The 12,214-nt window shown below is 42.5% G+C and overlaps 1 protein-coding gene across 2 annotated transcripts in view; it reads right to left on the reverse strand.

The window, feature by feature from the left end:
- LZTR1 (leucine zipper like post translational regulator 1) overlaps positions 1 to 12,214 on the reverse strand; it is a 37,604-nt gene that overhangs the window by 2,948 nt on the left and 22,442 nt on the right. For both annotated transcript variants that reach the window (XM_080569035.1, XM_080569034.1), the window contains 10 exons: positions 11,804 to 11,914; positions 10,901 to 10,993; positions 9,820 to 9,915; positions 8,556 to 8,739; positions 6,578 to 6,747; positions 4,532 to 4,688; positions 3,623 to 3,749; positions 2,365 to 2,514; positions 2,055 to 2,160; positions 795 to 875 (listed from right to left, as the gene is read on the reverse strand). In XM_080569035.1, the coding sequence (XP_080425161.1) occupies positions 795 to 875; positions 2,055 to 2,160; positions 2,365 to 2,514; positions 3,623 to 3,749; positions 4,532 to 4,688; positions 6,578 to 6,747; positions 8,556 to 8,739; positions 9,820 to 9,915; positions 10,901 to 10,993; positions 11,804 to 11,914 (1,275 nt within the window). The remainder of the gene's footprint in view (positions 1 to 794; positions 876 to 2,054; positions 2,161 to 2,364; positions 2,515 to 3,622; positions 3,750 to 4,531; positions 4,689 to 6,577; positions 6,748 to 8,555; positions 8,740 to 9,819; positions 9,916 to 10,900; positions 10,994 to 11,803; positions 11,915 to 12,214) is intronic.

Consider the following 12,214-nt stretch of genomic DNA (forward strand, 5'->3'; position numbering starts at 1 on the left):
AGGAGGACCGTGAGATTAAATATACCTAAGATGGAGAGCTCCTTGAATACTGGCTATGGCATTATTACCAGGAAGTATGTAGCATCCAGAAATCCCAATTCACAGTCTTTGTGATATACCTACCAGTTTCAACAACGTTAACACTTGTGCAACAAACTGGTGACGTGCTGGGAAACTCTCACAGAGGGATCGTGTGTCATATGAGCAACAGGATGACAATACCCTTAATTCTCTCAAATGAGGACAGGAATATCAGCACATCAGGCTCATGACCTTTTCTATCCCCAGTGCATCATCCTGTGTGGTTTCCATGTTTTGATACATGGAAACCACAAAAAGCCCAGCCAGGACATGGTAATCTGCCTTTTGAGCACACGACAGTATAACATCTATGACAGCGAGAATACTTCAACAGAAATACGAACACCACACTTGTAGCTACCAGTGCAAGAGAAAATCATGCATTCGATACATGACAAACTTATCTTGTTATACACACAGGAACCCAACGATGGCGTGGCACAAAATTAACAACTGGAACAAGCGGAAATGGAAGCAATTCTGTGCAACTTCTGTTTTGGAAGGTGTCTGCATTTCCAGTCTGTTCTAGTCTTTTGTTTATTTTTAATGCTAAAAGTGTGCCTAGCAGACTTGTCAGAGTCAAGGACATGCAGCCAGCTCTCAGCTGTCTCACATGAGGAAGAATGAAATGGATTCCTACATTAATGTGTCTTTAACCAACGCAGAGACAGAGGACAGCAGCTCTCAAAAGCCCCAGAAAAGATGCAACCAACCTTGGTGAACTGGTGAACAATGATGTGCAGACAGTGCCTCTTCATGTCCAGGGCCTGGGTCTTGTCGGCTGCCTCCAAAATCTACAGCAAAAGCAAAGGTAGGGTTTTCCTTCTGCACTGCTCAGACGTATGGAGCACAAGTACTGTTCTGACTCACAGGAGATAATCCCTCTGAGCTACAGAAACATCAATGTTTTTCATTACAAACCTGAATCTTTTCTAAACTAATCAGAAATAAGCCTTGGATTTAAAATGTGTGGAGTCCTCAGGAGATAATCAGCAGGAAACTGCAGGTCTGTTTCAGAGCCAGGTTCCCTGAAGTGCCCCAGTGAGACTGGCGTGGGCAAGAGCCAAGAGCAGTCAACGCAGGCTTTGATTCTGCTCATGTTGCAGAGGGTTCGGTTTTCTACCAAGCAAACGGCTTGCTTTTTGCCAAGGAAATGGCTTTTTCAAGGAGTATTTTTGTTGCCACTTCATCGCCAGATCCCGTCTGATAGAACAAGACTAACATCACCTGCACACCACTGTTTGCTCCGGTACAAGTGTCTACTGAAAAAAGGACTTGGAGATGGCTGCTGAGCCTACAGTACATCGTAAAAAGCCCTTTAGAAGCTCTGTGGGATGAGGAGCTCGAAAGAAACACCCTGGTGGCCAGTCGAGCAATACCTCCTAACACTTCAGCACTAATGACCCCAGGAGCAGACAAGGAAACAAAGCTGCTGGAGGCTGCGCTCCTGCATTCACGTCAGTCGTTCAGGGCCGCTGTCCTCAGGAGGGGCTGCGCAGTCTCAGGGGATGCCACTTGGGAAATGACTCAGTGAACCTGGCACTGGGGGTACCAAACCCACAACAAGGGACGTGAATGAACCGTGAATTCTTCCTGCAAGAAACTACCTCATGTCTACCGTGTCAGATGACCATACTGGCACAGGGTCTCGTTAACACGCTCGCACACTTGAATCACCTGCAGCGTGGACAGGCAGCAGGCAAGCACGTTATGAAGAAGACAAGCTGTTCATAGTCCTGCAGTGTATTCTGATCTTATATTTCGCACGCTTTCCTACACAAACACAGCCCTTATTCCAATGCATTCAACTCTTCCCTACAAAATCCTACAGTAGCTTTATCTTAAAAGGTACACACCTTTACAGCCTACAGCTTCAAGTAAAATTTTTTTTTCAAAGAAAGAATAAATCCTAGGCCCACCGGACCAGACTCTTTGGCACTCTTGTACCATTGAAGTTAGTTGGGGACGATTACCTGGAGTACGTTCTCCACTGTAACATTCATTTCCAGGTTCTGCTTACAGTACGCTTGCAGCCTGTTGTTGGAGAAGCCGTAATAGTAAGGTGCAGCAAAGAGGTAGCTGTTAATCTCATTAAGGAAAAAAAAAAGGTAAAGCAGAGGTAACAGCACTGATTGTAAACACAAATGCAATGACAGAAGTTAAAATGGTGTTCCTGCTGCTAATGCAGCCCTGACAGTCCTCAGCCTGAGCCTGGCAATGCAGAGCTGAGGCACTGCACATGCACTTTAGACAGATACGTAATTACTTCAGATTTAAGGATACAGGGAGTCTTCAGGAGGCATGTTTACTTCTCCATAATAAATATATCTAAGCATAGACTCAAATGCTTGTTTGCTGGGAACCATTTCACCTATAGAAATATTCACTTGCCCATCTTCTGGCATGAAGGAACGGAACATGGCTTCAAAGTAACTGGAAAAGGAAGTGAGACTAATGTAACGCATTCTGCAGACAGGCAGTTTAACTCACTGCTGTTCAAAGGCAGCTATGAAGCATTGCAGGTTCCAAAGAAGTAAATGCAGGTGATAACCTGGGCAAAAACATTGCTAAATCGTTGTTTCATATATGTCTGCCTGTGAGAGTACTCCAAACATAATCCCCATCATTTCCATCAACGCTACCTGAATTTGTCTGTTTCTTGAAAATTAGGACACACAGTCCTTTGATTTTGGTCTCATTTGCATAAAACCCAGCAGAAAGCTTAAAGCATTATGGATTTCCTTGCTATCTACAGGCTGTAACTGCCACTCATGCATCAGGGTCTCTTTTATACAGTTGTGAAATGTTTCTGGTAACATACTACGGTAACTAATAGTGAATATTATTACTGGGACTGGAAAAAACTTGTGGCAGTATTTGAAGTAGAAATTTGATGTGAACGCCTACTGTCTTGCAGGACATAAAGGTGAAGTTACACAGAACACACAAGCAAGGGACAAACCCACTTCTTCCAAACGATGCAGAGAAAGAACAGAATGCATCTTCAGAAGGGTGAACTACTTGCCTCTGCAGCAGAGTATAGGAAAAATCTAGTCTCTGTTATGCACCATTTTTTTTTCTATGCTTATTCATACCCAGTCTTAAATATCAGCAGGTGAGAAAGAGATTCAAGTTCCACATGATTCAAATGGATGTTCACCATCAGAACTCTTTCTGAGCTCAGTGGACATCTGTTGCTTTCCACTTCACTAAAACAGCCTTATGCTTTACACCATTTTTCCTTCTCGTGATTTTAAAGGTTCTTTGTCCTGCAGTGCAGCTTGTTACACATTCTCTAGAGAGTCTCTACAATTTTAATTTCCTTCTATCTTCCCCTGCTGGGTATCAAATTGAAAAATATTTAATCACTGTTGCTTAAAGGCTTATTACACTTATTGAGCAAAGCTACATCTTATACTTGATGTGGATACAAAGTTCCTCCCTGTCTTCTACAAAAAGCAAGCTGACCCACAGACTGCACAGCACTGAGTTTTACGCATACAATATTTTTTATAGTTTTAATGAACAGTGACTCACTCACCTGGAGCGGGCTGCTAGGATTGCTTTGTGGGCTGGCCGTGGGTGGCCATCCAAGAGGAGGATGATATCACAGAATTCAATCCCAGCTCCTTCAAGGTAAGCCTTCATGTCCTGAATTAAAGAAGTTCCTGAAAGTCAACACAGTGAAACAGTTAAAAACATGATAGTTCCAGCTGACCGGGTGCTGTCAAACTAACATATGGCCAAGTCATAGCTCCAGGCCCTTTCCTTTGGGACCCTTGGGGTGAGCAGAAGGCAGGCCCTTCCACATCATCTTGGAGCAAAATGAGTTTCATCCTTCCCTACCACAATCCCTTACCTGCTGCCCATCCCAGAAACATACCCAGCAACTCTGCTTTCAAACTGGTGACAGCAAGCTTCTTCTCTTCTTTTCTTCCACTAACTCTTTTTTTCTTGGTTAATTTTTCCACGCTTTCTTTCTCTCTCTGTCTCTCATGGTAAAATCATCACTGGCTTAGTCCCAAAATCCTCTTCCTCACTCCTGCTTCTTCTTTGGTATAAACCTGTGAGAGGCCAATGCCTCCACTCAGCTCGGTTACCTTCTACTCCACTTAAACTGAAGGTCTACTGCCTTTTCTTTGAATCATATTTTTATATCTTTCCAATCCTTCTGCCTCTTCTCTCTCTGCACAGAATCAGGATACGTTATTGCAAGGAGAACAGGACTAAATTTAATATAACCTCCCATGTATTTTAACGGGGATAATGTTCTGATTGAAGCTCAGTGGAGAAAGAACTGGCATGTCCTGTCTTAGTCTGGGAGACAGCCTAATATAGTTACACCAACTGAAGAGTCAGTGGTCTACTCCCAGGCCATTTCCTAGATTAAACAAACTGCTAGCAACTCAAAAACACCACAGCTAATAATTTTATAAGGTATAAAAGTTACCAATGTCAAGTGGCTGATCGGAATGTGTTCGAACAGGAGGTTGCTGCTTTCTCCGTACAATCTCCACTATGAGGGATGAAGAAAGATGTTCAAACTCCTTCATCATTATTACCTGATTAAAATGTGATTCTTTCACCACAAAGTTCAGGCAATGTTCCTTTAAAAAAAAAATTAAAAATTACTGTTTTTTGCATTAAGACATCCTACAGCATCACAGAAATGTTACACTGGTAAACAGCCATCTTTTTCTTACGAGCCTCCACATGGATCCTGCAGCTGCAACTATCAAATCTCTTCCTCTCTAAGTGACCATCTAGGCTCCCACTTAAAGACAAAATCTGGGACAATTCTAAGTATCTAGAAAAACCTGACTAAGAAATAATGAGGGGAAGATTAATTGAATCCCATCCAGCTGCTCTGAAGATTTCTAAAATAGGAATCTCGGGAGATGCCAAAAACCTCATGAAGCTAACTAAGATTGGTTGCTATTTCATAATAATACATTATACAATTAGATACCAAAATTTAATTAGAAGAGTGAAGAGATCTTAACTCTTAGTACTATCCAGTATTAAGAATTACAGAGGTACAAATAGCTTGAAGGATTTCCTTAGGAAATTGTGTGGATTTTGTCTTAACCTTTTCTATAAAGGTTGCGAAGTCCGAAAGAGATCTTGCAGGCTCTTGTATGTCAAACTTGCTAGAAAAAGTCAATGTGGTAGAAAGAAGACAAATGAACCAGACCTAATGCTGAACAGTTAAAGGGACAAAAAAAAAATGGTACTCCATTTGCCAGTGTGAACCGATGCTTTCCCTCAGGATATTTTCATAAGCAAAAAATATAATCTACACCAGCTCACCATACGGTGAGCACAAAATTAAGCCAAAGAGTAATTAGTAATTTCCAGTTTCTGCCATGTTATTTCAGCTGGGATCTACAGGGATCTGTCTAGGACCCATCTGTAAAATGTTTTAAATAATGACTAGGGTGCCAGAAAGAGCAGCCTTCTGCAGATGGCAGCTAGCCATGAGGAATAACAAGCGCTTGAGAAGACAGGATGCCAATTCAAGATGATCCTGACAAAGTGGAGCGATGTGGAAGAGCCCCTGCCACCCTGCTGCTAGCTAAGGCAGGTGGAGGTAGCCTGCTGATCCGACGTTATTGGCAGTGGGTCCACCGATGCTGAGATACTCAGTTCTTGAGCTTCTGGGCACCTGATGGCACCACGGTCCTATGCACCAAAGGCTGTGCCAGCATCTACATAACTGCTGCTGACTCTGCTGCTGTTCTCCTGGATGCCTTTCCTTTGCCCAAATCCAGTGCAAAAAGAGTGCCTGAGGAAGTCTGGATGCATTCTGGTTTGTCTAGCCCCACTCCGGTTGTAACGGTCAGCTTTACGGCCAAGTGATGGGCACAGGCTGTCCAAATCGGCACTGCATGATCTTGCACTGACCCTGGGACTTCAGTGGAGGAACTTCTTTGCAGCTTTAAGCACGATTGGCTCTGGCCACTTTTGGTGAGAACCAGACCATCACAGCAAAAGCATGGTCTGAAGCCTTGGGGTATCGACTCTGCCATGTGTTTCAGCAAGTGCCTAAAAGCTGTTGGTCCCACTAGATGGAGGTGGGGAATTGCCGATACATTGCTTTTCAGAAGAATGTTTTACAGATAAAAGCGTGACAGCTGTGTTTAGTTTTTCATCAAACCAGGTGAAAGAACCTGTTAGCAGGCTCTGCATTAAACAGTGGGGCCAGAAAATGCACTGGTTCCATCTTGCTGCAGGGAGAGTGAAGTGAAAAGAGCCAAAGTCACCCTGCCCTGTTTATCCTACAGGACAGATATGCAAAAATATCAGACACTTATTGAAAAAACCTACGTAATTGTCACGAGCTCCTGCAGTACAATCCACACTAGCATATACCCAAGCAACTATAATTATAGGGACGAACAGAATTTGCAAAGCTGACAGGTTTTGCAAAACATTAATTACATCAAGATTTTTTTTTAATTTCTTATCAGTTACTTTGTATGCAAAATGTGATTACCTTTAGTTGATCCAGCTGAAGCTTGTTAGCATTTTCACACACAATGAGCACATTCTGCAGATCTACAGATGCTTCAATATACTGCAGGCAGAGCTGTTCCAGTCGAGAGAGCTTGAAGTTTAAGGCTAGTTTGTACACATCCATAATAAGTAGCACGTCCTGCACATGACCTGAAATCACAAGAGATAAAACGCCCTTTCATAACTCCAGAGAGTTCACAAAACAAAAAGAGAGACCTTTCTCAAAGCATTTCTTTTGCATCAACCTGAGCATTCAAAACAGCAGAACAGGCAGCGATCGGTGAAGTATTTTTACAGAGAGAAAAATTCCATTGCTGCTTAGACTAAATCAGAAATTGGTACTAAAAAAAGAAATGAGTGGTCTTTCAAAATGGAGGCATGAAACAACCACCCCGAAAGATTTTTTGGACAAGGATTTTGTGACAATCGGGAGCACAATTTTTCAAGACCCTCAAAAGAAAAAGAAGTCTCTAAACACGCTGCCAAGCTCCTAAACTATCAGTCAGTTTTTCCAAAGTGCACAGTTACTGACAGTTCCGTTGAAGTCCTTGGATTTATGCAGTGTTAGCAATCAATTCCCTAATTTCAACAGGCCCTACCAAGGCACGCTGTATTTATGCACGTACAGATCTGAGGTTGGTCTAGAAGAGAGGGCTGAAGGCAGAGGGGCAGCAGGGACCCAAGCTGACCACTGCAACGGGGCCACTGAGAAACCACCTCCAGGAATAATCCTCCACAGCCTTTGCCTTCCTCACAGGGGATCTCAGGCCATCTGCTGTAACTACTTTTTGATAGAGAAAAGCCTTCTTGCATGTTATTTGGCTTCCCAGTGTCTAATAAGGAAAATCCCATTTGATAGGCGTGCCAAGTGTGATTAGCTCAGCCTCTGAAGTGATCCCCCAAGGCACTAACCTCTGAACTATGGGGAGCAACTAGGAATATGTAAGTCAGGACAGGACCATTGGAGGATCCCAGCAGACCGGTAACAGTGCAGAAAGGTAAGCACCAGGGAGAACATGTGATAGGCTGGGGAGAAGGGCAAGAGGCTGCCTAGCCTGTAACAAAGGGAAAAGTTCAGTGTGATAATCCCTTGTTTGGTCTGGTTCTGTCCTGCAATGAGCGTGCTGAGGATTAGTGAACCAGCTGAGAGCAGGATCTGGCAATGTCAGCAGAAGCCAGTGAGAAGGTTCCCTCATCCCCATTAATTAGGCTCTGCAGGGAAACCTTTGGGACAATTGCATACAAATTAATATTTTACTGAGAATTACCCTTTCCAGAGTGGACTGAAGCTGAAGCAAAGCTCCAGTGTTAGGGTAGATGCACCTCAGTTTAAATGATTGTGCCACGTGGCTGCAGTTTCCCTAGCCCCTCCAGCTGGAGTTCCCTCTGGGAACTGTGCCACCTCCCAACAGACCTCATCACTAAAACAAGGCCGTGAGTTAGACTTGCTGTGCTGAAGCTGAGATCTCTGGCTATTACTTCCTGGCCTCCAACTGCTTATAACTCAGCGATCTTCAAAGAATGCATCTAATGGGCTTCTTGAGGCATTCCTTTGGGTCGGCATTTTGAAGAAATGATAGATGTTGGCTTGCTCTGCTTTTCAGTGCACCCTCAGTTTGCAATGAGCCAAAATAATAGCAGAGAAAGGAAATAACCACAGGATGCATGGTCCTCCCAGACAGCTTGTTCAAAACACCATGAATTTTTTATTTATTTTTTTTTCCATCTTTTGGAAAGATCACTAACCAACCCTTCCTTGATGTTTGAAGATAATTGGGAAAAAACAGAAGCACTGGTTAGCATGCTTTGATAGAAATTTGCAATATATATATAACTTTTTAGCTCAGGTAGGTCATTAAGTGCTTTCATTTTATCCACAAATACTTGATCCTGCTCCATATCAAAATGAATGTTCGCTCCTCAGTTGCTAGCATTTTTTTCTTATCCTGCTGTCCTACCTTTGCGAGGGTATTTTATTTTGTCCGTATACAGAAACTGCATGAGCACCTCGAAGGGCTGCGCTTCAGCCTCTCGGATGGGCACTTCCAGCAGCGGCTGCAGGCGACACAATTTGACATTCCCACCAATCCCATCCTTCGGACACGTTGGATGTCCCTCGTCTTCAATATCTTGCTTTGATTTCTAATAAGACAGAAAAAACACTGAAACATGGCAACAGTACTGTGTCAGCCAGCACACTTTACTAGTGAACCAAAGGAAAGATTTTTCTCATCACTGCATAATTTTCAAGACTCAAGACCTCATTATCTTCAAGATTATCTCCAAGATATAAATTAATTGATATGTATTAGAGACTTACTGTTTGTTCCATGCCACATGACAAACACAGATGAGAACAAATGTGAGCACCTGGATAAAGCTCAGAAGCAGGACCTCAGAAAAAGGGAATGAATTGCACTGAGCTCACACCTGCCCCCAGCAGGAACAGCATCTCTTCTTGCAAAGGAAGAAGGAAGATGCAGGACCAAGTTCCTCAGATCCCTGCCTTGCAAAGTCAGAGCTCAAGTGCTGCACAAGAGTATTTTAAGCCAGTCTCTTACTTTTAAGTTTCACTGTGACTACCTTTTCCATTGAAAATGAAGGGCTGTGGGGTGGCTAAGCAATTAACAAAGGGGCAATGAGGCATCCATATCTTATTGCAGGTAGTGTGCTACCAGTTGCTCAAGAACAACAAAAAGTTTTCTGCTGAAAAGTTGTAAGTAAAGTTAACAGACAATGCCCCATACACACCAGACCAACTCCAGAAAAATCACAAAACAGTAAGGTAAAAGCAACAGAGCCACACTCAAAACCTTAATCCTGCCATCCCTCTAATCTGTCTAATCCTGTAGGCCATCTCCAATTCCATGCAACCTTTACCCATCCCAGAATGGGGGGTATGTGTGTCTCCTTAGGCATATCCCACAAGACAAGACCTTAGCTAGGAGAGCTCCCAGGAACCACAGCACCAAATCCAGATAACTGGATTAACTTTGGCTGCTCCATGTTATGCTCCTTGCCTACCCTGATGCACATCCAGTAGGCTATGTTAATACTAATTATCCTCTTTATTTTACTGGCCCAACAGCACCTTAGCATCAGATGCTGCTTTGCTCCTACATCTGTCTCAGCAGGCATTATTTTTTTCCTAATAACCTTATTTCCAAAATTGGGCAGAATAAGTACTACCTTGCCACAAGACGACTGTTCTGAAATACTCACTTGTTTCAATCTCTCCCTCGCCTGTATGATTTTCTTTTTCAACCACTTGCAGCGAGCTGTAACAATTGCAGTATGTCCTCGGACCCGTTCTTCCTTCTGCCAAAGGGAGAGGAAGAACACACATTAAACTTTAATTCCCAAATCCCATGGTGGTGGCAGATGGCAGCAGTAGCAGAAACCTGGGCTGTACTCCAGGTTACCATACATTTAGTTTAGGTTAGAATGAAAGACAACCCTGCATCTGCTCTTCACATCCAGATGAAATTCAACACCTACATTCCCTAAAGGCTAAGCAACGGCAAACACCGCTTGGAAAGAGTCTTTGTTACATTGACTGAGTAGAAGCTGTTGTATAGTTTCAGTGGCATGGACCTTTCTTCTTATCATTACATCTGATTTCAGTTTAAATTTTTCTTTTCAAAACAACGGTATGCTTGTTTGCTATTGTTCTTCATAATCTATTTAAACTGTTCTTCGGAGTATCTGATCTCTGTAAAGTCTTTTATAACTTTTTACCAAAAAAAAAAATGCAGATGAGTTCAGATTTCTCAAGTTTTTCTTTGAAAAACACATTCTTTTTACAATTTAATAATTGTTTTCATTACTAGAGAATGAACAACATTCCTCTGTGCAGCTTTTTCTCATTCTATTTTACTTCAGTAACTAAAAATGACTCCTGAAGCGATATCTGGATCTGCAAACAACTGCCTTGCTCTTTCCAGGGAATAGTTGTGACCTCAGAGTACAGAGGTCGTTAGTATCACTTTCAGACTGCAATTACATGTAACGTGCTCTGATGAATTCAAGTTATGTCTCAGTGACCCAAGGGTTTTCTTAGTTTAAAGGTTTCTTCTCCTTTGCAGTTTTATAAATTTACCTGGATTAGTGCGATTTACTAAACCAGAAAGAGATCACTTACACCAGTGACACTGCTCTTAAAAACTACATCACCAGAGACTTTGGCACAATCATTGCACAACTTGCTTTTTCCCAGCAAACATGCTACACACACAGTCACACCTCTGTTGGGACCCCCCTCTTCCTGTCAAATCCAATACCATTTTCACTAAAATCTACTCACCTCTCCCAAAACAAACTCCAAGTCACTGAACTGCCTGTTTTCCCACAGCCTTCCGTAATCTTCATGTAGAGTGCATTTTGGGTAACAGGAAAACTAAAAAACAGAAACACCACAAAATACATTTTTGTCTGTTTCAATTAAATATATCCAAAAAGACTGCGGATGCTTACTACCACTGTATTTTCTTACTAACTTGACCTCAACACAGTATATAAAGCTACAAAATATCAAGCAGACCACATGCAAAGGTTTCCTCTAGGCTGAGAGCAATGAATGGTAACAGGGTAGCTTACAAGAAATGTGTCTCATAGTGGTTTGCAGATTTCTGGATTTGGGGGGCTAGGAGTCTCACCTGCTTCCAGAACCTGTCTGTGAGTCCTACGCCAAAAAAAAAAATAAACTTTCTATTGGTGGGGGGCATTGATCTGGTGTGAGTATTGCAAAATGAAAAGTTTTAAATTCCCACATTCACTGGGGTCTGCTGTAACAAGACAAAACTTCAATACCGAATGTTCCGACTTAAGAACCCTGAACCAGGCAGTATGTGGAGAACAGCAGTCAATTTTCAGAAACATCCTGACAAATCCTCTCTGATACTCACTATTTGTCAAAATAAGTTGTCATGACCTAAGACTTTAGAAGGCACTGGAGAGCTTAGCCTTACCAAAATGTCTGTTCAGGTAACGTTTCTCAGAAGATTTTAGAGATACACCTTAATTTTTGACAGCTGATCTGAAAATGCAAAGGCTTCCTGCAGGAAGGATGTGAAAGGGGAGCCATGAAGCTCGCAGTGAGCCAAACCAGAGACTCCTCTGTGTCGGGAGATGGAAGGAGGACTCGCGCAGAAACGATGTGAACATTCGGTCTGTTTACCAGTGAGTTACCTGGAACCGGTACATTTACCTGGAACCTGTACATTTCTCCACTTCTAATGTTGTTGTCCACTGTCCCGCCAAAGATGTACATAGCATCTGAGATAACAGCTGCAGCATGGAAAAGTCGCCCACTGGGTAACTAGGGAAAGAAAAGGACAAAATACGTGAGTGAATAAATAAAAACATCCTTTTTTCTCCCAAGAAAAAGGGCCTGTAAGTGATCAACAGAGAGAAGGGAAAAAAAATCTTCATAGCCTAAAGCAACATGACCGCTTGCATCCTAAGGCTGACATTTCTTTTATTTTAAGATCGTTTCCTTGAACACACTTGCCAGTCACATTTAGAAACAGCTGTTCATTACACCTTCCAGCAGAACTGTACATATGCAGGGCTCTCCATATCACAACTGTTACGAAATACACCGCTTACCAAAAACTAT

The sequence above is a fragment of the Anser brachyrhynchus genome, assembly GCF_964034855.1.
Source record: "Anser brachyrhynchus genome assembly, chromosome: 27".
Taxonomy (NCBI): Eukaryota; Metazoa; Chordata; class Aves; order Anseriformes; family Anatidae; genus Anser; species Anser brachyrhynchus.